General features: G+C 41.5%; 1 protein-coding gene across 7 annotated transcripts in view; it reads right to left on the reverse strand.

The window, feature by feature from the left end:
* The window catches only part of LOC133485892 (collagen alpha-1(XIX) chain-like), a 150,872-nt gene that overhangs the window by 104,956 nt on the left and 19,733 nt on the right, over positions 1–26,183 (reverse strand). For all 7 annotated transcript variants that reach the window (XM_061790269.1, XM_061790272.1, XM_061790273.1 and 4 more), the window contains 7 exons: positions 24,209–24,332; positions 22,519–22,794; positions 21,979–22,059; positions 20,873–20,992; positions 18,484–18,546; positions 9,731–9,775; positions 7,837–7,878 (listed from right to left, as the gene is read on the reverse strand). In XM_061790269.1, coding sequence (XP_061646253.1) covers positions 7,837–7,878; positions 9,731–9,775; positions 18,484–18,546; positions 20,873–20,992; positions 21,979–22,059; positions 22,519–22,794; positions 24,209–24,332 — 751 coding nt within the window. The remainder of the gene's footprint in view (positions 1–7,836; positions 7,879–9,730; positions 9,776–18,483; positions 18,547–20,872; positions 20,993–21,978; positions 22,060–22,518; positions 22,795–24,208; positions 24,333–26,183) is intronic.

Consider the following 26,183-nt stretch of genomic DNA (forward strand, 5'->3'; position numbering starts at 1 on the left):
ATTGTCTCAGAAAAAAAAAGCTTGTTTCCTTTCCAATTTCTGCTAGCTTGAGGCCTTACTTTTTTCCATATAGCATAACCGAGATGAACGTTTTGACAGAGGCAGAGGCAGATTCATCTGATTTTCAAAGTTAAACTTCTTTCAGACTCTGATGAGCAATAAAATATATTTTGTTCAGTCTCTCTGTGCGACCCGGTACCAAATGGCCTGTGCACAGTACCAGTCTGTGGCCTGGTGATCTGGGACCCCTGGTCTATGCCACATTGGTGGACCAGTCAGGACACAACTGTTACCATTATCATAATTGTAATGGTTACTATACAAAGTTGCGTGCATTCCTTGTACAGCCTTTGTCACACAGTCAAATGATATAGCGAGCTTTATTACGAGACATGATAACACAAATTCTGTTTGTGCGTTAATTAACTAACTTGGTGTCTTTAATTTATTGTATTTGGTGTATCTTGTGTAATAGATCACTTGATATTGGCAAGTGGGCATAATGAAGTGTCTATTAAGAGTTTTTTGTCTTGTACTCTATTTCTCACGGCAAATCACTAAATGCTTGTATAGAACGGGACCAGCTAGATGCTGTGGCAAGAAGGGGCACGGCTCCCTCAAATAAAGCTCCAAGCTTCCTCAATTCTCTGGCCTACGCTTCCTGCTGTGTGCCGGCCGTATGTGATCTGTCTACAGTGAGACTGTAGAAACGGTCAGTCTATTATTTTTTTTAAGTAAATATGTTAATCATTATAATATAAGTGAGGCGGCACCGTGGGCGACTGGTTAGAGCGTCTGCCTCACAGTTCTGAGGACTGCGGTTCAATCCCCGGTCCCGCCTGTGTGGAGTTTGCATGTTCTCCCTGTGCCTGCGTGGGTTTTCTCCCACATCCCAAAAACATGCATGGTAGGTTAACTGACAACTCTAAATTGCCCGTCGGTATGAATGTGAGTGCGAATGGTTCTTTGTTTGTATGTGCTCTGCGATTGGCTGGCAACCAGTTCAGGGTGTACCCTGCCTACTGCCCGATGATAGCTGTGATAGGCTCCAGCATGCCCGCCCGCAACCCTAGTGAGGAGAAGCGGCTCAGAAAATGGATAGATGGATGGATAATATAAGTGCCTTAAACATTTACAATTTTTGAATGTACTTGTATAATGCTTTTGTTTGAGGAGTATATGATTTGAGCTTATGTGACGTGTTCATTGGTGAATTTGTTGTTGTGTGGCGATCGTGAAGTTAGAGTCCGCCACCAAAAGTGGTGCAATTTTGAGTTTCAAAATAAGAGCACCAACCAGAAGTGCTTGCTGCTTGAATGTTGCTGGCTTCAAATGATTTTGATCAAATAGAGTAGAATGCTTTTTATTGTCACTATGCAAAGATTTGCTTTGTAAAGTCTATTGATCCTGTTATATGTGCTTGCCTATTTGTACTAAGAAAACCACAACTCCTCCTGGAAGACGTCACCTTATCGTGGTGGAGGGGGTTTGTGTGTCCCAAAGATCCTAGGAGCTAATTTGTCCGGGGCTGCACGTCTCTGGTACGGTCACCCATGGCAAACAGGTCCTAGGTGAGGGACCAGACAAAGCACGGCTAAAAGGCCCCTATGATGAAAAATATTAATGGATTTAGAATTCCCTTGCCCGGACGCAGGTCATCGGGGCCACCCTCTGGAGCAAGGCCTGGCAGTGGGGCTCGCAGGCGAGTGCCTGGTGGCCGGGCCTGCACCCATGTGGCCTGGCCAGGCACAGCCTGAAAGGGTTACATGTGTGTCCCTTTCCATGGGCTCACCACCTGTGGGAGGGGCCATAAGGGTCGGGTGCAGTGTGAGCTGTAATACTTTTAATACAAATAAATGACAGGGTCACGCTGCAGACACCTTCTTGTGCCTCTGCATGAGTGATTTCCAACCTTTATTGAGCCAAGGCACATATTTTACAATTGAAAAATCTCACGGCACACCAACAAACAAAATATGTCATAAAAGTGGATACATTAATTATTGTATGTACTTCCTGCTGTCTAATAGAAGATCATTTATTTGTTCTGTCTGTCACCATGCCTCATTGGCATAAATAAGTGAACAAAGATATCTAATAATAAATAATAATTATTAATAATAATAAATTATTTGCCGGCACGGTGGCCGACTGGTTAGCACATCTGCCGACTGGTTAGCACATATGCCTCACAGTTCTGGGGACCGGGGTTCAAATACCCACCTGTGTGGAGTTTGCATGTTCTCCCCGTGCCTGGGTGGGTTTTCTCCGGGCAGTCCAGTTTCCTCCCACATCCCAAAAACATGCAGGGTAGGTTGATTGAAGACTCTCAATTGCCCGTCACTGTGAATGTAAGTGTGAATGTTTGCCCTGTGATTGGCTGGCGACCGGTTCAGGGTGTACCTCGCCTCCCGCCCGAAGATAGCTGGGATAGGCTCCAGCAGCCCGCGACCCTAGTGAGGATAAGCGGTACAGAAAATGGATGGATGGATGGATGCTTTGTCCTGCATTATTGCAAACCATAAATGTTTAATGAATTCACAAACTACAATGCGTTTGATTTGAATTCATGTACCATCCATCCAATTTCCTCCGCTTATCCGTAAATTAATGTAGCTTCGATCACAAAGGCACTCATGGTAAAATAAGCACGGGTTTGAGCATTTGCAATTTTATTAAATTCCAAAGTGCGTAGGTTTGCTCGGCTTATAATTAAGCTCAATTTCTAGGAACATGTGTAAACTGTGTCTACTCTATGCCAGGGCTGGTTCTTGGAAAGCATAATTTAGGGGGCAGGCAGAAATGTTAAGGGGGCATCATGTGACAGCATTTTTTTCGGAGTACTCGGAAAAAACCCAAGCAGGTATGGGGAGAACATGCAAACTCCACACAGGCGAGGGCATATTTGAACCCAGGTCCTCAGAACTGTGAGGCAGATGTGCTAACCAGTCGTCCACCCTACCCCCATTATTATTATTATTATTAATATAATCATTATTTTTATTTTTTTTTATTATTAAACTGGCTAGCACACAGCTATGGAGTAGGGGGCCACTTGAACGATTGTGGGATAGATACATGAGGTTATCACCAGTTTTTGCTGTATTTAATCTCCGTTCTGTTGTCATACCGGCCAAGAGTATTGACAAAGCTCCAGTCACTCACAGATCGCTCTTCTGCACAAATATGTCTCCTTCCGAGACTCATTGCACCACATTTAAAGGGAATGAGAGGAGCTACTTTGATTAGCGGCGAATGAAGTCGGCTCTGTTAACTCCCACAACGATGCAGACCACCCTTTGCTCTGCCCTCGTCTGCCAAATTTTGAAAACCCGGTCTAACCCGCCTCCGCGCGGAGTTAAGCCACACGTCACGCCTGCTTTAAACTGTCACGAAAATAGAGCCCTCGGTGTTAAGCTTGATTGAGCGTGGTATGGCTTATCGAGTTTGAGTTCGAATAAATGGATGGACTGCAAAGAATGGTTGATCCGCACAGCACTTTTAACTCTTAACAGCAGAACATAATGGATTTTAAAAAAAAAACCAACAACAACTGCTATCTCTTGCTTTTTCCCTCCATTGTGAGATCACCAAAGCCTTTCAGTCGCACAGTGACATGAGGGGCTCAGTGTGCTGCATTGTTATCTTTTGTTGCAAGCTGTAGGCTTTTGCTGTCTGTACATGGTGGGATGAAGGTGAGAAGAAGGTAGTGAGAGCTGCTGTCTGTGTGATTGCTGCAGCACAAGGTCAGAACACTGTGGGGAGCTGTGTGTACACTCGCCTGCTAATTACACCCACTACTGGGTCTCGTTACTCCTGTAGCGGTGGGCCTGCAAGACAATCTGGCAACTCCCCAGCACAGGACAACTAAAACCACACAAGTAGGGATGCACAAATGGAGCCTAATTATGTTTACTTATATCTTTTACTAACTGGACTAGCTTGGGGTCAGTGCCCCGTCTGGCGAGCAGGGGGATAATTCCAAGTCTCTCCAACTGTATACATTTTAATCATCAACAAACCGAGTTTTGCCTGTTGGGAAACAGGCTGAATTAAAGGGGGAGGTGCGTTAAGTATTCCCAGCATTCCAATGGAGAAATATTGTTCCCGCAAAAGGACAGGCCCTTTGAAGAATGTGGAACAGGATCTCTAAGCAACGTAAGATAACTTGAGTGCTGACATATGAATGCCAGAGTGGTTGCAGCAGGAAATGCCTTTTGTGAATTTCCATTTGCTCAGGGATACACCATCACACATATACCCCTGCTGTGAAACCAATCACAATGAGTGCTGGGGACTACTTTGTATTAGCATGTCTATTACTCTCTATGAATGACAATAGTTTACCATAGGGATCTAAACATAAAAGGCTATTGTGTAAGAATATCATGGTCAGAGAATTAATTGCGTTGACACTTGACTCTTCCAACCAACATCATGTATACACAAATGGAAGTGGTTGCTGGATTACATGCCGTACATTCCCCGTCTCTCCCATAGGATGTATCTGTGGAAATGATCCTGGATCACATGGTCATACATAGGATTCTGGCTTCTCGGATGTCTAGTTGAGCCTTAAATAACACTTTGGCTTCAAAAATGGAATATGAGCTCATCACAGTAAAAGGGACAGATCAAGTAGATAGTGGATGGTCACGGTGTAAAATATGTTAATCAAATAATTTAGAATTTCAATATATATGGTACTTAATAGGCGGCACGGTGGCCGACTGGTTAGAGCGTCAGCCTCACAGTTCTGAGGTGCGGGGTTCAATCCCCGTCCCCGCCTGTGTGGAGTTTGCATGTTCTCCCCGTGCCTGCGTGGGTTTTCTCCGGGCACTCCGGTTTCCTCCCACATCCCAAAAACATGCATTAATTGGAGACTCTAAATTGCCCGTAGGCATTACTGTGAGTGCGAATGGTTGTTAGTTTCTATGTGCCCTGCGATTGGCTGGCAACCAGTTCAGGGTGTACCCCGCCTCCTGCCCGATGACAGCTGGGATAGGCTCCAGCACGCCCGCGACCCTAGTGAGGAGAAGCGGCTCAGAAAATGGATGGATGGATGGATGGTACTTAATAATAATTATTCAAGAGTATACTTGTGTTTGCTCGACATTTCATCCCTCCTCAAACACACTAAAGGTACATTACAACCACAATTTACTGTTAAGCTAATATGCAGTTTGATGACTGGTAGTCATAGTTAGCCCAAACGTAAGCACTACACATCACCAATATATTATAATACAGAATGTGTATCATATAGGTCGCTCAACAAAACAATCCATTTCGAATCATTAGGTCAGTACAAATAAAACTCTTAAGTATCTTTTTAACCAGGTTACATCTTTTCAAACTGATCATTGTAGTTGATTAACTGATTGAGAGGAGGCAGCCTCGTTGGACTTGTGACTTATGGAGCAATTTGGGAAATAGGTTTTACTTGCTGATTAGATGAGGGGCAAGGTTATGCAATGTACTTTCCTCTTGTGGATTGCCTTCATATTCATCTAAATGACCGGAAAAGGTTGAAAAGATCACATCAATCGTAAAACACTGCTACGCAATATATTCCTGCCGGCAGCCAGCACTGTTCAACCTGACTATCAGCTGGTTAACACAGAAGTGCAATTTTCTGCCAGAGAGTGAGATTTAAGGCTTCTTTATAATCGCACGGACGGCGACCGCGCTGACAGACCAGCATATAGATAGACACGTATGGATAAGAAAATCACAGTTGTCATCAAAACACCATCAAAAGCAACAGTTTTTCATTTGTTTCCAGCTGAAAATTATGTCGTGTAAACTGCCTCTCAACCTCAGTGAAAGAGGAAAGACAAATTGCAACTTGTCATCACATGCTATTTTCAGTTTATGTGCCGCTCACGTCCAGTCAGCTAGAACTCAGTGGAAGCCTAAAGAAGAAACCAAAAGCGATGCTCATAGTCTCTCTTTTTTTATTAACAATCCCCAGAGGTGAGGAATGAAGACACATTGTGTGATTTAAAAAGGTCACGTGTTCTCACGCACTTTAAATTTTATTTTGCGGGATAATGACTGCAATTGAGTGGACTGCTTTTTGAACGGATGGGGTTTGTATCCAGTTAAGGCCTCTTTATACTCCTTGTACTATACTATATAAGAGTTATATGCCGTCAACGCCCGCATTGCATCATGTTACCGACGAATTGCTCCGCGCAGCACCTCTGCGTAGCTTGCGCGCACCCGACAAAAATTGTTGCTGCGCGTCGAGGAGATCATCTCTCGTGATTGGTCCGTTTTAGTCACATGCTGTGATGACGTACCAGCGTGCCCATTGGTTCGACATATCGTCTACGTTGCCACCTTCTCGATCAATTTTGCAGCATAATTAAACGTATCATCTGGTCATCTAGGTCCATTTGTTCTGTCGCGGTCGCCATTGTTATTGCTTTGTTCCTTGTTACTGAAAGGAAAGTAAAAAACGGCTACCGGAAATGGAAAAAAAAAATGCAAAGGAAACTCCACCCTGTGGTGTCCTAGCCAATAACAGCCGTAGCGACACCCCCGACTTGGAGGTGAACTGCAGCACACTTTCAAAACAGCGCGCGTGGGTTGCGCTCGAGTATAAAGGCAAACTACGCGAGGGACAGCCGCAGTGACGTCAACGCGGTCGCCGTCCGCGCGAGTACAAAGAAGCCTTTAGGTGGTCTCCTCAGTAAACTTGATAATGACATTCATATGCAAATGAATTCTTAGTGGCCAGTAGCTACAGACTCTTGAAAAACATGAGCAATGTGGGGCGGTAGGTGGAGAGAGGGTGGCACGCTGGGGTGCTGTTTGTGTTTAAACTCATGCTCCTAACTTGCTAATTAAGCTTTTCTTGTTTGCCAATAGTCCCTCAACCTGCATTTTACATGCATTACTCTACAACCATAATTTGTTTACTTTTATCTGCTCTGACTAAACCTTGGTGGTCAGCAGCAATGCAACATAACATAACACAAAGCTACTGTAGTTGGAGCATAGAGAATCATTTGGCATGGCTGAAGGATGATGTGAGCTATTCATACAAAAAATAGGCAATTTTGTGTTTCCACGGCAGCTTCCCAAGGTAGAGACGACCCTTACCTTGCCACAACACACGTTTTAAATCCAATTCAGCACGTTTCTTCAATGTCTGCACAAAAGAGAATTTCTGACAAATGTTTGTCTTCTCAAAAGGGAGATGTTTTGATGACTACAAGTGTGCCAGCCAACCCACAATAAAGTGACCATCTGCACAGCCTCCATCTCCAGTATATCGTATCTTGGTGGGCAAACTAACGGTTTGTCATTAAACATGCTAATGGGTACTAAAATGAAATTTTATCTCACCTGATCTAGGCTAAAACAACTTCTAAAGGATCTAATTTATAAACTCACATGTATCTTAATCCTATTTACAGGCATTTGCTGCTGAATACACCGTAGCAACCATATGGCTTACAGTAGACACATTAGTCGTATCACTGCAGTTCAATTTGCGAGCATGCAATAAAGTTTAACCTGAAGTGACATAGAAGAGGCATACAATAATTTGAGAAATTAGTTTAGCCCATTAGTATGCTAAGCCCATGGCAGCACACATATCAATTAGTTTGACTGCAGAAGGACAACGAGGGCTAGAGCACACTCTACTTCAAATATGTCAGGCACAAGAAAACAGACATACAGTAAATTATGCTGTGCTCCTCATGCTCCAGGACACCCCACAGAAAATGAAAAGCCTATAAGAATTGATTCTCCGATGATACTGGATCTTGCTGATATGCTATGCATGGAATATATATGTCGGCTGAAGATTGTGGCACTTACTTTCTCCCCATTGACCCCCTTCTGTCCTGATCCATCTTCTCCCTATAGTGACAAAGAGTGAAAGTTTAAAGGCCCTTGAAAAGTTTGCATTTCAGTCCTTGCTATGCCATTTAGTTATATTATGCAACTTCCTGTTAATTATGATTGGAGTAAACCAGTGAAAATATATTATAAAACTGCAAAACAGCTTCACTGTGACATAGCATAAAACAAATAAAACCACTCAACTACAAATCCCAACTAGCTGATGCCTGTTTCTGCGTTTTTATTCATTGTGTTGTGACGTCCTAATTGAAACATCAGACCAAAACTATGTCCCAAGCACATAAATTCTGTGCAGTGGTGGAAAACAAAGCAGTGCTACCCTATTTAATTTCATCCTGGAAATCCCTTAAAATTGAGTGTCATGCAACATGCTCTCATCACACCCAGAGGTACATAACTACAACCTCGAGACCAAATATTATTTTATGCTCTTCAGTTTTCATTTCTGAGCTGTTGGTGAAATATCATGAAACCTCCTGGCAGTGGTATGGTATTAATGTAACCTATCAAGTTTTATAACCTCATGGCCAAATGGAGGGCTTATAAAAAGTCTGTCTGTTACATCCAAGGACAAAACTACATTTACTGTTATGATAAAAGTAGCTGCAGCAAACTTTTACAATGTGACTAGCAATGAAGCCTGGAAAAATGTGGCATCATTCAGTCCTTGTGGCAGGGAAAAAAAATGGACTAAATTACATTGTTTTGAAATATTACACATAGTTCAGCAAATATACAGTGACTAGATAATGACCAAAAATATCCCCTGAATGTCTATAATGGATTTGTGTGTATGCGCCTGTCCTCATTAGGGACGCAGGTGAGCTGGAGCTTATCTCAGCTAACTTTGGGCGAGACACAGAGCACACCCTGGACAATCACCCACAAGGCACGCATAGACACTCAACCATTCACATTTACATTCACGCCAATGAAAAATTTAGATTATTCAATTAACAAAACCTGAATGTGGGAGGAAGCCAGACTCCGAGAGAACCCACACAAGCACCTGGAGAACATGTAAACTCCACACAGTAAGGGCTGAGTTGAGATTCAAACCTGAGACCTTGTGAATGCAAGGCAGACGTGCTAACCACTCCTACTGTAATATGCTGCCGCCATAGAAAAACTTCCCTATGATATAGATCCTTAATTTCATGTACCAGTATTTCTGATTTGGCGGAACGTGGGCGACTTGTTAGCACATCTGCCCCACAGTTCTGAGGACCCGGGTTCAAATCCGGCCTCGCCTGTGTGGAGTTTGCATGTTCTCCCTGTGCCTGCGTTGGTTTTCTCTGGGTACTGCGGTTTCCTCGCACCTCCCAAAAAGGGAGGTTAATCGAAGACTCTAAATTGTCCGTAGGTATGAATGTGAGTGCAAATGGTTGTTTGTTTCTATGTGCCCTGGGATTGGCTGGCGACCAGTTCAGGGTGTACCCCGCCTCTCGCCCGAAGATAGCTGGGATAGGCTCCAGCATACCTGCGACCATAGTGAGCATAAGCGGTGTAGAAAATGGATGGATTGATGGTATTTCTGATTCAACAATTTCACAATGAGTATGAATTTTCTACTGTACCTTCATACATACAGTATGCACAAAAATGCTTGTCCTTCCAGGTCTAACTGCATTTTCAATACTGTTTGTCAATGTGCACATATATAGAGTTGTAATTTGACATATAAGAATACAAATGGGACCTCGAGTTGAACACTGTGCAAGAATTCAAGAATTTCAGGAAAAACATGCCTCAGTTTGAAGCCCCACCACGCATGACATCACGTAAGAGAAGTGACAAGGGTCTATACTTGCTATGTTCAAAGTATAAGGGCAAAATTTATAGTACCTACCTTCTGACCCAGTCTTCCTTGACTGCAGGCCTCCCCTGGGTCTCCCTGTAACAGAGACACACAGAACAGTTAGACAATGGTTTGGCGTGCTGAAGTCATTCATTTAGTGCTTGTTTGATCATCTGTGACTTCTCAGTTACTCAGCAGCTCTAAGTCTGGATACTACCTACCAACAACCAGATAAGAAAGATAAATGTATTAGTATTATCTATCGTATCTTTTGAAAAGAAGGGATAAGACTGGATTGTAAAGAAAATGATATGTCTTAGGTGAGAGATGATGGAGGTAGATAAACCATTAAAATAAAAAACTAGGCAAACTAAAATAGAAGTTGCTGCAAGAATCTATGAATAAAATCGAACAGAACACAGTAAGCTAGTTGAGAAGGAAAACACTAATTTAGTTATTACACCTTCTGTGCCTTAATGTGTGCAATATTGATGATAAGATACATAGTGTAACTTTCACACTTGATACAAACAATGCAGTTTTATTTTTGAAGTGTATTGCCAGGCATCTCACCTCCAGTATTATGGCACTGTCCTTCACAGAACGATTATGTTAGCTTACTTTCATCAGTTTTTTTTTCAACTGCTAAATTTCACTTTCTCTTTAAACTCCACTGTAAACCTCAGCCTCACAGATGCATTGTCAGCTTTGGTTGCAGTGCATGTTGTGCTAATATCATCTACCATGACACTATGGAAAAGGAAGTTTTAATTTCACTATTATGCCTCTTTTTTTGTTTTTTTTTTAACTGTCTTTTGTGTGAACATGCAGGAGCTGTAAATCTAGTTATATCAGGGTTTATGTGCGAGGCCATGGAAAATGGATTTCTATTCAAGTAAGCTCCATTCTTATAACTCACTACTTATCTGTTTAATTTCCTGGGGGATTTTGGATTAATCATTGCAGTTTAATCCTTTTCCAGTGTATTAGAATCCTCCATCAAACTCTCACTGTAATGCAGGATAGTGCTTACTGTTAGAGTAACACAGCCAGAGTAATCCCCCCCACACTTTCCCAAGAAGTCTACTGTGTAGGTCACAATTACTGGACCGTACTTCTCATTATACATCTTTTAAATGCTCTAAATTGCTCGGATGTCTTTGATTAATCTCTACAAAGTCGTGCTAAATTGCTAATATGTATACTCTGAGCATTTTTGTACATCTTTACCCAGAAAAGGGATTCTATAACAGTAATTTAAAAGCCTCACAAGTTCACCTCATTAATACAGTGTAGGTGCTTTTTGACATTGTTAGCCTCTTTTCATGTATTATGATTATATACTTCTAAAAGGGAGCGGCAGAGATTAAATGTCATTGGATCCCTGTGGGGAATTTGGGGATCAATGTGAAATAATCTTTAATAGGGGTGCACTGAAAATTGGACGCTGTGGAAAAGAAAAGCACTGTTAGGATCATTTGTGTCACAGCTTGATCTTTCCAACATGACTGTACACCAAAACTGCCTCTTTTCTACTAGCTCACTTGAACACAAATAAATCAATATCATGGCTTTGTCAGAGTACTTGGAGAAAAACCCACGCGAGTACTGCGAGAACATCCAAACTGAACACAGAGAGGCCGGGCGTGCTGGAGCCTATCCCAGCTGTCATTGGGCAGGAAGCGGGGTACATCCTGAACTGGTTGCCAGCCAATAGCAGGGCACATACAAACAAACAACCATTCACACTCACATTCACACCTACGGGCAATTTAGAGTTGTCAATTAACCTGCATGTTTTCGGGATGTGGGAGGAAACCGGAGTGCCCGGAGAAAACCCACGCAAGCACGGGGAGAACATGAAAACTCCACACAGGCGGGGCCGGGATTGAACCCCGGTCCTCAGAACTGTGAGGCAGACGCTCTAACCAGTCGTCACCGTGCCGCCCAATGCTTCCCTAATTATTTATATATTGCTGCAAATATCAAATTCTATTTACAGTAGATAATTAGAACTGTCTGAATCTAAACAGATTGAGAGTAGAAAGTATGGATACCAGCTGTACAACTGCAGTGCAGTGCGCAGTAAGTTATCAGTCAACAAAGCCTGTTTGCCACCATCAGACTGGGGCGTGTATGTGCAGGCCTCAATAATGTTTTTCCTTAATGTCATTGATTTAGTGTTGAAGATAGTAATAGGATTTGTTATGAATTTTGGCCTTCAGTGAGTAAACAAATGGTGCCAAGTATTGATTGGTTGAAAACTTGAAATTACATTTCAGGTGTTAACAATGGAGGCCAACACCTCAAGAGCATCAAAACAGAGTCGCAGCAGTAATGGAAAAAAATAAAACAAAACCTGTGTTTGTGAGAAGCATGCTGAATTCAGTCTTGAGTATACAATCGCACATACTTGGATAAGAACAACAATTATTATCCAAGTCGGTGCTTTGAAGATAAAGATACAGTATAAACCAAAGGGGCCCTTCTACCAAAGAAAGCGACGACAAAACAGGCCACAGTGGATGTTGTGCTGAATTTTGAAATGAGCGCAATTTGTAATATTGCCCTCTGAATACATATTGGGAAAAAATGTAATGGTAATACTTGTTTTTGCTTTCATTTTTCATGAGATGAACTCAAAAGATTTAGGAATTTTTGTAAGGACACCAAAGGCCTATTTTTATTTTTTTAATCTTTTTTTACAAATCTATCTAAATCTGTGTTCGTGAGCACTTCTCCATTGCCAAGACAGTCCATCCACTTCACAGGAGTGGCATATCAAGATCCTAATTAGACAGCGGGATTGTATGAGTGTCCCTAATGCAGCCCTATGGGGGGCACAAGTCAGTGCAAACTGTAGGCCGGTCCCAAGCCCGGATAAATGCAGAGGGTTGCGTCAGGAAGGGCATCCGGCTTAAAACCTTGCCAAACAAATATGAGCGTTCATCCAAAGAATTCCATACCGGATCGGTCGTGGCCCGGGTTAACAACGTCCGCCACCGGCGCTGTCAACCTGCAGGGCGCTGTTGGAAATTCAGCTACTGTGGGTCGAAGTCAAAGAAGAAGAAGAAGAGGTGGAAAGCGGGTTCTTCGGCAGAAAGAGAAGAGGAAAACACAGAGCCTAGAACTGAATGTGGGGACTTTGAATGTTGGGACTATGACAGGAAAATCTCGGGAGTTGGTTGACATGATGATTAGGAAAAAGGTTGATATATTGTGTGTCCAGGAGACCAGGTGGAAAGGCAGTAAGGCTAGAAGTTTAGGGGCAGGGTTTAAATTATATTACCATGGTGTACGTAGGAAGAGAAATGGAGTCTGGGTTATTTTAAAAGAAGACTTGGCTAAGAATGTCTTGGAGGTGAAAAGAGTATCCGATCGAGTGATGAGGCTGAAACTTGAAATTGAGGGTATGTGTAATGTGATTAGTGGCTATGCCCCACAGGTAGGATGTGACCTAGAGGTGAAAGAGAAATTCTGGAAGGAGCTAGATGATGTAGTTCTGAGCATCCCAGACAGAGAGAGAGTCGTAATTGGTGCAGATTGTAATGGACATGTTGGTGAAGGTAATAGGGGTGATGAAGAAGTGATGGGTAAGTACGGCATCCAGGAAAGGAACTTGGAGGGACAGATGGTGGTAGACTTTGCAACAAGGATGCAAATGGCTGTAGTGAACACTTTTTTCCAGAAGAGGCACGAACATAGGGTGACCTACAAGAGCGGAGGTAGAAGCACACAGGTGGATTACATCTTGTGCAGACGATGTAATCTGAAGGAGGTTACCAACTGTAAGGTAGTGGTATGGGAGAGTGTGGCTAGACAGCATAGGATGGTGGTGTGTAAGATGACTCTGGTGGTGGGGAGGAAAATTAGGAAGACAAAGGCAGAGAAGAGAACCATGTGGTGGAAGCTGAGACAGGACGAGTGTTGTGCAGCTTTTCGGGAAGAGGTGATACAGGCTCTCGGTGGACGGGAAGAGCTTCCAGAAGACTGGACCACTGCAGCCAAGGTGATCAGAGAAGCAGGCAGGAGAGTACTTGGTGTATCTTCTGGCAGGAAAGGAGAGAAGGAGACTTGGTGGTGGAACCTCACAGTACAGGAAATCGTACAAGGAAAACGGTTAGCTAAGAAGAAGTGGGACACTGAGAGGACCGAGGAGAGGCGAAAGGAATACATTGAGATGCGACACAGGGCAAAGGTAGAGGTGGCAAAGGCAAAACAAGAGGCATATGATGACATGTATGGCAGGTTGGACACTAAAGAAGGAGAAAAGGATCTATACAGGCTGGCCAGACAGAGGGATAGAGATGGGAAGGATGTGCAGCAGGTTAGGGTGATTAAGGATAGAGATGGAAATATGTTGACTGGTACCAGCAGTGTGCTAGGTAGATGGAAAGAATACTTTGAGGAGTTGATGAATGAGGAAAATGATAGAGAAGGGAGAGTAGAAGAGGCAAGTGTGGTGGACCAGGAAGTGGCAATGATTAGTAAGGGGGAAGTTAGAAAGGCATTAAAGAGAATGAAAAATGGAAAGGCAGTTGGTCCTGATGACATTCCTGTGGAGGTATGGAAGCATCTAGGAGAGGTGGCTGTGGAGGTTTTGACCAGCTTGTTCAATAGAATTCTAGTGCGTGAGAAGATGCCTGAGGAATGGAGGAAAAGTGTACTGGTGCCCATTTTTAAGAACAAAGGTGATGTGCAGAGCTGTGGCAACTATAGAGGAATAAAGTTGATGAGCCACACAATGAAGTTATGGGAAAGAGTAGTGGAGGCTAGACTCAGGACAGAAGTGAGTATTTGCGAGCAACAGTATGGTTTCATGCCTAGAAAGAGTACCACAGATGCATTATTTGCCTTGAGGATGTTGATGGAAAAGTACAGAGAAGGTCAGAAGGAGCTACATTGTGTCTTTGTAGATCTAGAGAAAGCCTATGACAGAGTACCCAGAGAGGAACTGTGGTACTGCATGCGGAAGTCTGGAGTGGCAGAGAAGTATGTTAGAATAATACAGGACATGTACGAGGGCAGCAGAACAGCGGTGAGGTGTGCTGTCGGTGTGACAGAAGAATTTAAGGTGGACGTGGGACTGCATCAGGGATCAGCCCTGAGCCCCTTCCTTTTTGCAGTGGTGATGGATAGGCTGACAGATGAGGTTAGACTGGAATCCCCGTGGACCATGATGTTTGCAGATGACATTGTGATCTGCAGTGAAAGCAGGGAGCAGCTGGAGGAACAGTTAGAAAGATGGAGGCATGCACTGGAAAGAAGAGGAATGAAGATTAGCCGAAGTAAAACAGAATATATGTGCATGAATGAGAGGGGTGGTGGGGGAAGAATGAGGCTACAGGGAGAAGAGATGGCAAGGGTAGAGGACTTTAAATACTTGGGGTCAACCGTCCAGAGCAATGGTGAGTGTGGTCAGGAAGTGAAGAAACGGGTCCAAGCAGGTTGGAACGGGTGGAGGAAGGTGTCAGGTGTGTTATGTGACAGAAGAGTCTCTGCTAGGATGAAGGGCAAAGTTTATAAAACAGTGGTGAGGCCAGCCATGATGTATGGATTAGAGACAGTGGCACTGAAGAGAAAACAGGAAGCAGAGCTGGAGGTGGCGGAAATGAAGATGTTGAGGTTCGCTCTCGGAGTGACCAGGTTGGATAAAATTAGAAATGAGCTCATCAGAGGGACAGCCAAGGTTCGATGTTTTGGAGACAAAGTTAGAGAGAGCAGACTTCAATGGTTTGGACACGTCCAGAGGAGAGAGAGTGAGTATATTGGTAGAAGGATGATGAGGATGGAGCTGCCAGGCAAGAGAGCTAGAGGAAGACCAAAGAGAAGGTTGATGGATGTCGTGAGGGAAGACATGATGGCAGTTGGTGTTCGAGAGGAGGATGCAGGAGATAGGCTCTCATGGAAAAGGATGACGCGCTGTGGCGACCCCTAACGGGACAAGCCGAAAGGAAAAGAAGAAGAAAGAAGAAGATTGTATGAGTGTCCCTGAGGCTGCCCACAACAAAAGGCCACTGTAAAATGTGCAGTTTTACTGTATTTGAGGGGTCAATTGCAAGTGAGTCATCACAGCAGGCGAACAGCACACAACCCGGCGTTCCTGGTGTGAAAAGCCTTGAAGTGTACTATACAAATAATAAGTCAGCCCCAATTAAAAGTTAAAAATGAAAACGATAAAATGTGTATACATTGTCAACGGGAAGGCACAGTGGATGGAGCACCAGCTCTGAGATGTGTGTACTGCTTTCATACTCCATTGTAAGTGCCTTTCCGCGGCTCTCATTGTCATTATCACATCTTTCCTCTGCCATCAATGGTTCCCTGCTGTGGTAATTTCACAATAAATGCATGTGTGAATTTAATCTCAATAGACTGAGATCTCGCGGTGAGCTCTTACACCACAAGAATCATGTATATTTTTTACGACTTTAAAATCGTCTGTAAACATATTGAATTCTCAAAAACAAAAGAGTTTAAGGAGTTGTCAATCATTGTGTTTTCCAAAAAGAAATCTTAATTCCTCAAGGAAATTGAAACTTAAAAGTCAGACGCTCTAATCAGGTACACACTTCAAGTTCCTCTCAATAAGTTCTTTTCTCACTCTTGCGTCCTTCTTTTTGCCATACATGACCTGACAGCTAGAAAAGGGCTTTTATCCAATTTAGGTTATTTTCTCGTCTTTGTTTGTAGAACTCCGAGAGAGCAGCCATTGTTAGTGACGATAAAAAAAAATTTCACTGATCATGACAAAAAAAAGTGCATTTATATCAATAACAGCTAAATGAACAACAATGTAGAGTATGAAATAAAATGTATATACTGTATGTTATTTAGAAAAATACTTTGCGTAAAATACATTCTTTTTTTGTCATGAGTGTTTACAGCTACCAATGTAGTACCACTGTTACTATGATGATAAATATTGAAATATCCTGTATATGAGAGTAAGCATAAATAATCATCAGATTTTAAAATAACATGCATTTTTTAGGGTGGCTATCTGTTTCCCCAAATAGATATTGTGTGAATGGCTAAATGAGAGGCAATAACTTTGTGCACTTTGTAGGTTGTCGCTTTATGGAGTTCAGTCCATCATCTTGCCTTAGTTTATGGGCAGATCTGCCACACCAAATATGGCAGACGCACTCACATAGCGTAGCACTCACGTGGCGTAGGAGCCCATTCAAGGCGACGTCTGTGTACACGTCTATGCTTATATAGTCAAAAAGAGATTTTTTTAAGGGAATAGTTTAGGGCTGTCACTAGTAAATATTTTTAGAATCCTCTAAACAATTATCAAAATAGTTTATTAATTTAATTGAATAATTTGATGATCGATTAGCTGCCGATAATTGATTGTGACACCTCTAGTATAGTTTACAATTTCAATCTCTGTGTTGTTGATAATCTTAATTTCTTATCAATTCAGTGCATAATTGACAAGAAAATTAATTAATTAATTAATTTTGTTTGACAGCCATCGAATAGCTAAATTGTAAAGTTAAAGTAGCTTTATTGCTTCTGTAGTTTCATAGTGTCGGATAAATTTAGATGTCATAGTGTCTCTTGTCTTTGAGTTGCATGTTGCCATTCTCCATCCATCCATCCATCCATCCATTTTCTGAGCCGCTTCTCCTCACTAGGGTCGCCGGCGTGCTGGAGCCTATCCCAGCTATCATCGGGCAGGAGGCGGGGTACACCCTGAACTGGTTGCCAGCCAATCGCAGGGCACATACAAACAAACAACCATTTGTACTCAGTGACACCTATGGGCAATTTAGAGTCTCCAATTAATGCATGTTTTTTGGGGTGTGGGAGGAAACCGGAGTGCCCGGAGAAAACCCACGCAGGCACGGGGAGAACATGCAAACTCGACACAGGTGAGGCCGGGGATTGAACCCGGGTCCTCAGAACTGTGAGGCTGATGCTCTAACCAGTGGTCTACCGTGCCGCTGTTGCCATTCTATTTTTACCAAATTTATCAAAAACAAAATCCTTGAATGTTAAATTCAAATATTATTATTTTAGGATCTTCCTCCATGATAAACAAAGGTGGCCTCTACACTCTACGTCAGAGCATAGTGGTGGGTTGCCAGGTTAGCAGCATACAAGGCTAAATAATTAAATTAAATTAAATTACTTTTCTTTCATAAACAAAGGTCACACTCTTTTGAATATTGCTTATCTATTGTCATTTGATATTAATTGAAAATTAAGCATTTCCATTTTTGAGAGGTAATCGTAATAATCAGTTTTAATATACCGTAATTACAAAGGTGTATTTTTTCCCCCCCAGATTTTGTAGGGCACCTTGAATTTGTCAATATTGCTGAAAGGGAGAGCCAGCCCAGACCAAACTTATTGGTTATAAAGCGATGTATTGCTGGAAAGGACAGCACAACATACTTGGTTGGAAAAAGTTGCTGGACAATAGTAATGTGCCAGCCCGGGGTGACTTGACAACTCAGACTCATGCCCCATTTCCAATGGGTCAGAGCTCTGCGCTTTGTGTAGATAACGCGTGCATTTACAAATGAAAGGCAGTTTATTGTCAGTAATTGAGTTGTTACTTTTAAACCAAGCAGCCATTCGGCTTTGCTCTGGTAGGGCTGAGGGGGTCAGAAAATCCTAGGAGTTCTAGTGTTAAATGTTAGACTTTCTATAGTTATAGATTGTCGATTGTAGTTCATACAAAATTATGTTTCCACTAAAATTTTATTACTCTCGTACTGACTGCAAGCAATAATACATGTTAGTACAGAATTAACAGATTTAAGAATGACTAACACGCTAAAACATACTTTTTCTCCCATATCCCCTTTTGGTCCAGGAATTCCAACTAGACCTGGAAGACCAGCATCCCCCTATGAAAAAACAAAACAAAACAAAAAAACAAAAAAAACAAATTCATATTTACACATTTTTGAAAGCAGTTTTAATTCACACAGTCTAAATATATTTTTGTTTTAATTAAAATAAATGATTCAAGCTTTTTGTTGATATATTTGTAATTTTGTACAACCCTAATTCCAATGAAGTTGGGACGTTGTGACAAAAAAGACTCAGAAAGTTGAGGAATGCTCATCAAACACCTATTTGGAACATCCCACAGGTGAACAAGCTAATTGGGAACAGGTGGGTGCCATGATTGGGTATAAAATGAGCTGGATTGCTCAGTCATTCACAAGCAAAGATGGGGCAAGGTTCACCTCTTTGTGAACAAGTGCGTGAGAAAATAGTCGAACAGTTTAAGGACAATGTTCCTCAATGTACAATTGCAAGGAAGTTAGGGATTTCATCATCTACGGTCCATAAATCATCAAAACGTTCAGAGAATCTGGAGAAATCACTGCATGTAAGCGGCAAGGCCGAAAACCAACATTGAATGTCCGTGACCTTCGATCCCTCAGGCGGCACTGCATCAAAAACCGACATCAATGTGTAAAGGGTATCACCACACAGGCTCAGGAACACTTCAGAAAACCAATGTCAGTAAATACAGTTTGGCGCTACATCCGTAAGTGCAACTTGAAACTCCACTATGTAAAGCAAAAGCCATTTATCAACAACACCCAGAAACGCCGCCAGCTTCTCTGGGCCCGAGCTCATCTAAGACGGACTGATACAAAGTGGAAAAGTGTTCTGTGGTCCGACGAGTACACATTTCAAATTGTTTTTGGAAATTGTGGACGTCGTGTCTTCTGGGCCAAAGACGAAATGAACCATCCGGACTGTTATGGACGCAAAGTTCAAAAGCCAGCATCTGTGATGGTATGGGGCTGTGTTAGTGGCAGTGGCATGGGTAATTTACACATCTGTGAAGGCACCATTAATGCTGAAAGGTACATAAAGGTTTTGGAGAAACATATGCTACCACCCAAGCAACATCTTTTTCATGTACGCCCCTGCTTATTTCAGCAAGACAAAGCCAAACCACATTCTGCATGTGTTACAACAGTGTGGCGTAGTAGTATAAGTTGCGGGTACGAGACTGGCCTGCCTGCAGTCCAGACCTGTCTCCCATTGAAAATGTGTGGCGCATTTTGAAGCGTAAAATACGACAACGGAGACCCCGGACTGTTGAACAGCTGAAGCTGTACATCAAGCAAGAATGGGAAATAATTCCACCTACAAAGCTTCAACAATTAGTGTCCTCAGTTCCCAAACGTTTATTGAATGTTGTTAAAAGAAAAGGTGATGTAACACAGTGGTAAACATGACCCTGTCCCAGCTTTTTTGGAACGTGTTGCAGGCATAAAATGATGATGATGACGAAATCCCTAAATTCGTTGCAATTGTACCTTGAGGAACATTGTCCTTAAACTGTTCGACTATTTTCTCACGCTCTTGTTCACAAAGCAGTGAACCTCGCCCCATCTTTGCTTGTGAATGACAGAGCAATTCAGGGAAGCTCCTTTTCTACCCAATCATGGCACCCACCTGTTCCCAATGAGCCTGTTCACCTGTGCGATGTTCCAAACAGGTGTTTGATGAGGATTCCTCAACTTTCTCACTCTTTTTTGCAGCCTGTCCCAGCTTTTTGGGAATGTGTTGCAGCCATAAAAGTCGAAGTTAATGATTATTTGCTAAAAACAATAAGGTTTATCAGTTTGAACATTAAATATCTTGTCTTTGTGGTGTATTCAATTAAATATAGGTTGAACATGATTTGCAAATCATTGTATTCTGTTTTTATTTATATTTACCACAACGTCCCAACTTCATTGAAATTGCGGTTGTATGAATTGGAATGTAGCCATAGAGCTTTGCAAAAGTGTGCACTAGCATTTAAATTTATGACCAAAAAAATACAGTTTTTTAATGAAAGACTCCACAAATGGTGGCTTAGTGTGGAATTGGCCATCTGCTCCTCTCGGAGAGGACAGAGAGGTTTGAATTTGCATTTCAATCCAAGCCTTATATTTGCAGCTGAAATAATAATTTAGCATAATTAAAAATTCGTAGCATAGTGCATGATACATCATACTCAAACGATCAAGGTGCATTAGACCTTTGTTTACTATTAGTTTACCACTATACTATTGCTTGTCTTCTCGGGGGAAATAGGTTTTGGTACTTTAACTGGACATTAAGTGTTTGTAAAGGATGGTCTAAATCATTGTTGGCTGGGTTACAATAGACATTAGCTGTGCTCAATTAAGGTCCCTTGTTACTTTAAATTGATTTTACCTTTTCAGCTGGACAGTGACATCTGTCAGTTGGCTGTGTGGCTGGCTGAAACAGCATCTGTGGAAGCTGGGCTCTAACTGGGGGAGGGGAGGTCTCATTAAATGTCTTCTTGGCTTCACACTGGATCAATACAAAGATTACAGACTTTTAGACTTGTTCTTGTTTGCTAAATATTAAACAATAAAAAAATCATCTACTGTATATCACAGTTGACATAAGATAACCCAATTCAAATGAGCCGTGCTGCATTCATGTGGTGATGCTAATAAAAAACACAATGAACATAAAGTAGATGCAATAATAAGTCTTTCTAAAGGGTGCGACAACCAAGCGCAAGTAAAATTATATGCACAGATAAATTGAATGGTAAAGGTCAAAGGCTAATGAACTATTGGAAATCTTTTGTAATATTAGTAATATTGATTAAGTTTGTTTTTGCCTTTAGTCCATATTGATACTGTGTGTCGGGTCATCAAAAAAACTCCCCTTTCAGAAAACTTCAGCCAGGTTTTCTATAACCGCGTTTTCAGTGTTTGCATGCAAACTAAGAAAATCAGTATTTCTTACTCTATCTCTATTTGGATGAGCACAAGTACCCCCCTGTGGGATTTCTTATGATTATGTTAATTGTTTTTGCGTCTTTCTTATTGTTGACTTTGTACTGTGAAAGGTTCAACTGTTCTAAGACATATTACCAGCTGTGATGACTGTGTAGGGTGAAATAAATAAATCAAGTGTGATATCAAGAGTAAGTCCATTTCACACATCTATAATTCCTCAAGTCGATATTGGCGATCTTGCACCTTGTCTCAAGATGAATGAAAAAAAGAGCTAAATGCCAAAAAGGCATTACAAGTAGTTATTGTTGCTTCCTGTTGTTTTGGTATGTGCTTTATATCATGCAAATGCTTTTGAAGTGGACTGAACAAAAACTGCTAATGGTATACATTTTTAGACCCTGGAGATAAAATATTTGCATATCCATAGATATAGCCGAAATGCATGTTGATACTCTAATAGTGGAGAAAAAACTATGGCCATGTTGGATCCATTTTCATTTACCTAACAAACGACACATGCTGTTATGAGACCTTAGAGCATTTTACCTTTGCCTCCAGTATTTCGCAGCATGTTTCCATATCGACTATATAAGGATCACAGTACAGCAGAATTTGTTTGAGTTCAACCTGGGGAAAAGAGCACTCATGAAGTTTCATATTGTGTATCATGGAATTCATTTAAAGTTAGTAACGGTGCCCCAAAAAAACTTGTAAATTCACATCACTTAAGGTTTTAGCTTTACTCTGAACTCTTATCTTATTCTGAGCCAAATTTTAACACTTCCATTTTGGTGATGTGCTGACTCATATCTTTACATAAGAAATGAACCTAAAGGTTAACTGCTAATGGCACTTAAGCCACATTCTCGTAAGGGACACTCACCGACTAAGTGGCACAACCGATCTACTGTTTTTTTTTTAGAACTGTGGGTATTTAAAAAAAATAATTTACACATTCTACAATGGCCCTTAACCACCTCTTAAAAATATTTTAACATGCAGAGAAAACGTTACTTCAGATTATGTATGGACCAAAACCTTGGAAATCCCTAGAATACAGTGGCAACTTTAAGTTGGAGCACGCACATCCACAGGCCGTCCATCCTGTATTCGGGTGGTGATGAGTGTACGCCCACTGGGGTCGATGTCATCCCTTTCTGCAGTCAGCCTTCTTTCTATTAGCTTGCAGTCCATGTAAACAGAGACGATGTTGGTCTGTACAGAAAAGCTCAGCTTGTGCCATTGGCGATCAAAGAGGGTGTGTAGGTCACGGCTCTTAAACGTGTAGCGGAACACGTTCTTTGGCAGGCCCTGCGAGGAGAACTCCACCACCTTCTTACTGCCGTCAACCACAACTGACACCTGTGGGAGTTCCACAACAAAGGGGAGTTCCACAACAACAACAGAAATACACTTCATTTTATTCCTTTTTCTAATACAATGAAATCTGTCAATTCTGAATTTGACCGTAATTTGGTTTGAAAAATACATCTCTAAAGTTACAAAGACTTGGGAGTTCAAAACACCTGAGAATATCAAAGATTAGCTTTTTCCTTTACTTATTTTGACACATATACCAAAAGAAAGACCAGTGTCAATAAGATGTGAAAAGTGATGATGAATACACTGAACCCCTGCTGATTTGTGATTTACCAATTATTCTCTAGAACCTAACAACCATTTGCTGAAAACCTCACTACACTCGCATATTTTTGTGATCTTTCTGTAAATGCCCTAAGATGCCGCACAAACTGCTTCTTCTACGGCAGGAAGTTAGCAGAGAGGGAAGCTAGCATTAGTCACCAGCTGACAGGGAACAACGGCACGATGGAAGATTCCAGTAGTGGTCCACAGGCGATACCCCTTGTGGTGTTGATGCCAAAGAAAGCAGGGCGGTAAGATGATGCAGTAAAAGGTGGCAGTGGTGGAAGTTAAAAACTGATCAGCTGGTAACAGCTAACTGCTCAACGTGAGGTACAGTAAGTGCCCAACTACCGTAAAGATAAAGAGTTGCTTGCTTGAGAGAGAGAGAGAGAGAGACAGAGAGAGAGAGAGAGAGATGGAGAGGGAGAGAGAGAGAAAGAAAGAGTATTGGTATCACTGAGTCAAAAATATTATCAAATAGCTAACAGGAAAGCAGTAATTTTTTTTTTTTTTTTTTTTTACAGGTTACAAAACAGCGACACATGACAGCGCCCTCACACTTCTATAAAAAAAATTCTAAATCAAATCCATTTATTTTTTATGATAATATTGCAAGTTGAGTTTGAAATCATATTCAGGTTTTGGGGATCATAGCTTAGGGGATATTTAGGGCTTTAACTATTAATATAGGAAATAATAAAAAATGTTTGGAGTGCATCCATTACTTGCAAATTCTTGCTATTTACATCCACTGTAAACACCAACTGCTAACGTTTCCTTATTATTAAGGTAGAGGTAGGCGCAGAACTTCGCTAGTGACGTAGATAAGCTCGAGAAATTCAAATGACCTGATTTCAGGCCTCTCAGCAGAAAAAGGTCTGTAGCTCAGGGATGCGTATGACATTTTAAAATTACACTTAAAATCTTTCCTGTAAAGTCAATAAAATGTTTCATGATAGCGACAGTTTGACTCTTAAATGTATCATTTCCATTATTTCTAATGGGAAAAAATATTGCAAACAAATCTGAGGTCAACCAGTGTCCTGCAACAGATTGTGTTTGACTTTGGAGGTTCCACTCTGTATGGCTAGTGCTGATTTTGATATGTGTGTTGAAAACCCACAGTGCCCACCTGAGTGTCTCCAGCCTGGTCGAATATCTGCCAAAGATACCATCGGTCTTTTTTTGTAGTTCTTCTCACACGAAAGATGGTGTCCAGAGAAAATTCACTTGGCAATCCATTTGGAAATATTTGTCTAAAAAATGAATATAAGACAGTCACATACAAACCCCAAATCCAATTAAGTTGGGAAATTGTGTAAAACAATTTAAAATATAATATAATGATTTGCAAATCCTTTTCAATATATATTCAATCGAATACACTGCAAAGACAAGATATTTGTTTAAACTGACCGTTTTTTTATTATTATTATTATTATTTTTAAATATTTTCTCATTTTGAATTTGATGCCTGCAGCACGTTCCAAAAAAGCTGCGACAGGAGCAACAAAAGAATGGGAAAGTTGAGGAATGATTAAAAAAAAAAAAAAACCTGTTTGGAACATTCCACGGGTGAACAGGTTAATTGGAAACAGGTGACTCTCATGATTGGGTATAAAAGGAGCAGCTGCGAAAGGTTCAGTTGTTCACAAGCAAGGATGGGAAGCTCACCACTTTGTGAAACACTGCATGAGCAAATAGTCCAACAGTCTAAAAACATTTCTCAACATACAATTGCAAGGAATTTGGGGATTTCATCACCTACAGTCAATAATATCATCGGCGGTTTCAGAGAATCTGGAGAGATTTCTCCAGATTCTCTAAAACCGCGAGGCTAGGCAATGCCAAAAACCAACATTGAATGTCCTTGACACACTGCATTAAAAAACAGCATCACTGTATAAATGTCATCATCAGTTAACACAGTTCGTTACTACATCCACAAATGCTAGTTAAAAATGCAAAGCAAAAGCCATAGCTCAACAACAGCCAGAAATGCCACTGGCTTCTCTGGGCCCATCTGTGATGGACTGACGTAAAGTGGAAAAGTGTGCTGTGGTCTGATGAGTCCACATTTCAAACTGTTTTTGGAACTCATGGACGTCGTGTCCTCCGGGCCAAAGAGGAAAATAACCATCCGGATTGTTATCAGCACAAATTTCAAAATCCATCATCTGTGATGGTATGGGGCTGTGTTAGTGCCCATGGCATGGGTAACTTGCACACCTGTGTAGGCACCATCTATGCTGAACGATACATGGAGCAACATATGCTGCCATCCAAGCAATGCATTTTTCAGAGACGTCCCTGTTCATTTCAGTAAAAGACAATGTCAAGCCGAATTCTGCACATTACCACTGCGGCTTCATAGTAAAAGAGTGTGAGTACTAGACTGGCCTGCAAGCAGTCCAGGCCTGTCCCCCATTGAAAATGTGTGGCGCATTCTGAAAGGCAGAATACGACAAAGGAGACCCCAGACTGTTGAGAAACTGAAGTTATACATCAAGCAAGAATGGGAAAGAATACCTTCAACAAAGCTTCAACAATTAGTGTTCTCAGTCCCCAAACGCTTATTGAGTGTTGTTTAAAGGAAAGGTCTTTTTAACACAATGGTTAACATGCCCGTGTTCCAGCTTTTTTCAGGAATGTGTTGCAGGCGACAAATTCAAAATGAGTGATTATTTGCAAAACGGTTTATCAGTTTGGACATTAAATATCTTGTATTTGTCGTGTATTTATCTGAATATAGGTTGAAAAGGATTTGAAAATCATTGGATTCTGTTTTTACGTTTTACACAACGTCCCAACTTCATTGGAATTTGGGCTTTGTAAATGTTACAATTATGACAAGAAAATACGAGGCATGACTTGGTCATGGATTAACCCCGAACATGAATGTCTGCAATCAATAAAGCTTCTGCTTCATAAATAAATAAAGCTAACACATTTGATGCCATTTAGTTTGAAGAATTTTTCTCAAACCTCCCTAACATTCAGCTAATGAAAACATATCAGCACTGATCCAGAGTCACACTAACCAATCTTTTACCATGTCTGTGCTACCATGTCCTGCGGTAATTGGCTCATAGACGCCACATGGAATG

This window comes from Phyllopteryx taeniolatus, chromosome 11 (genome assembly GCF_024500385.1).
Source record: "Phyllopteryx taeniolatus isolate TA_2022b chromosome 11, UOR_Ptae_1.2, whole genome shotgun sequence".
In the NCBI taxonomy this organism is placed as follows: domain Eukaryota; kingdom Metazoa; phylum Chordata; class Actinopteri; order Syngnathiformes; family Syngnathidae; genus Phyllopteryx; species Phyllopteryx taeniolatus.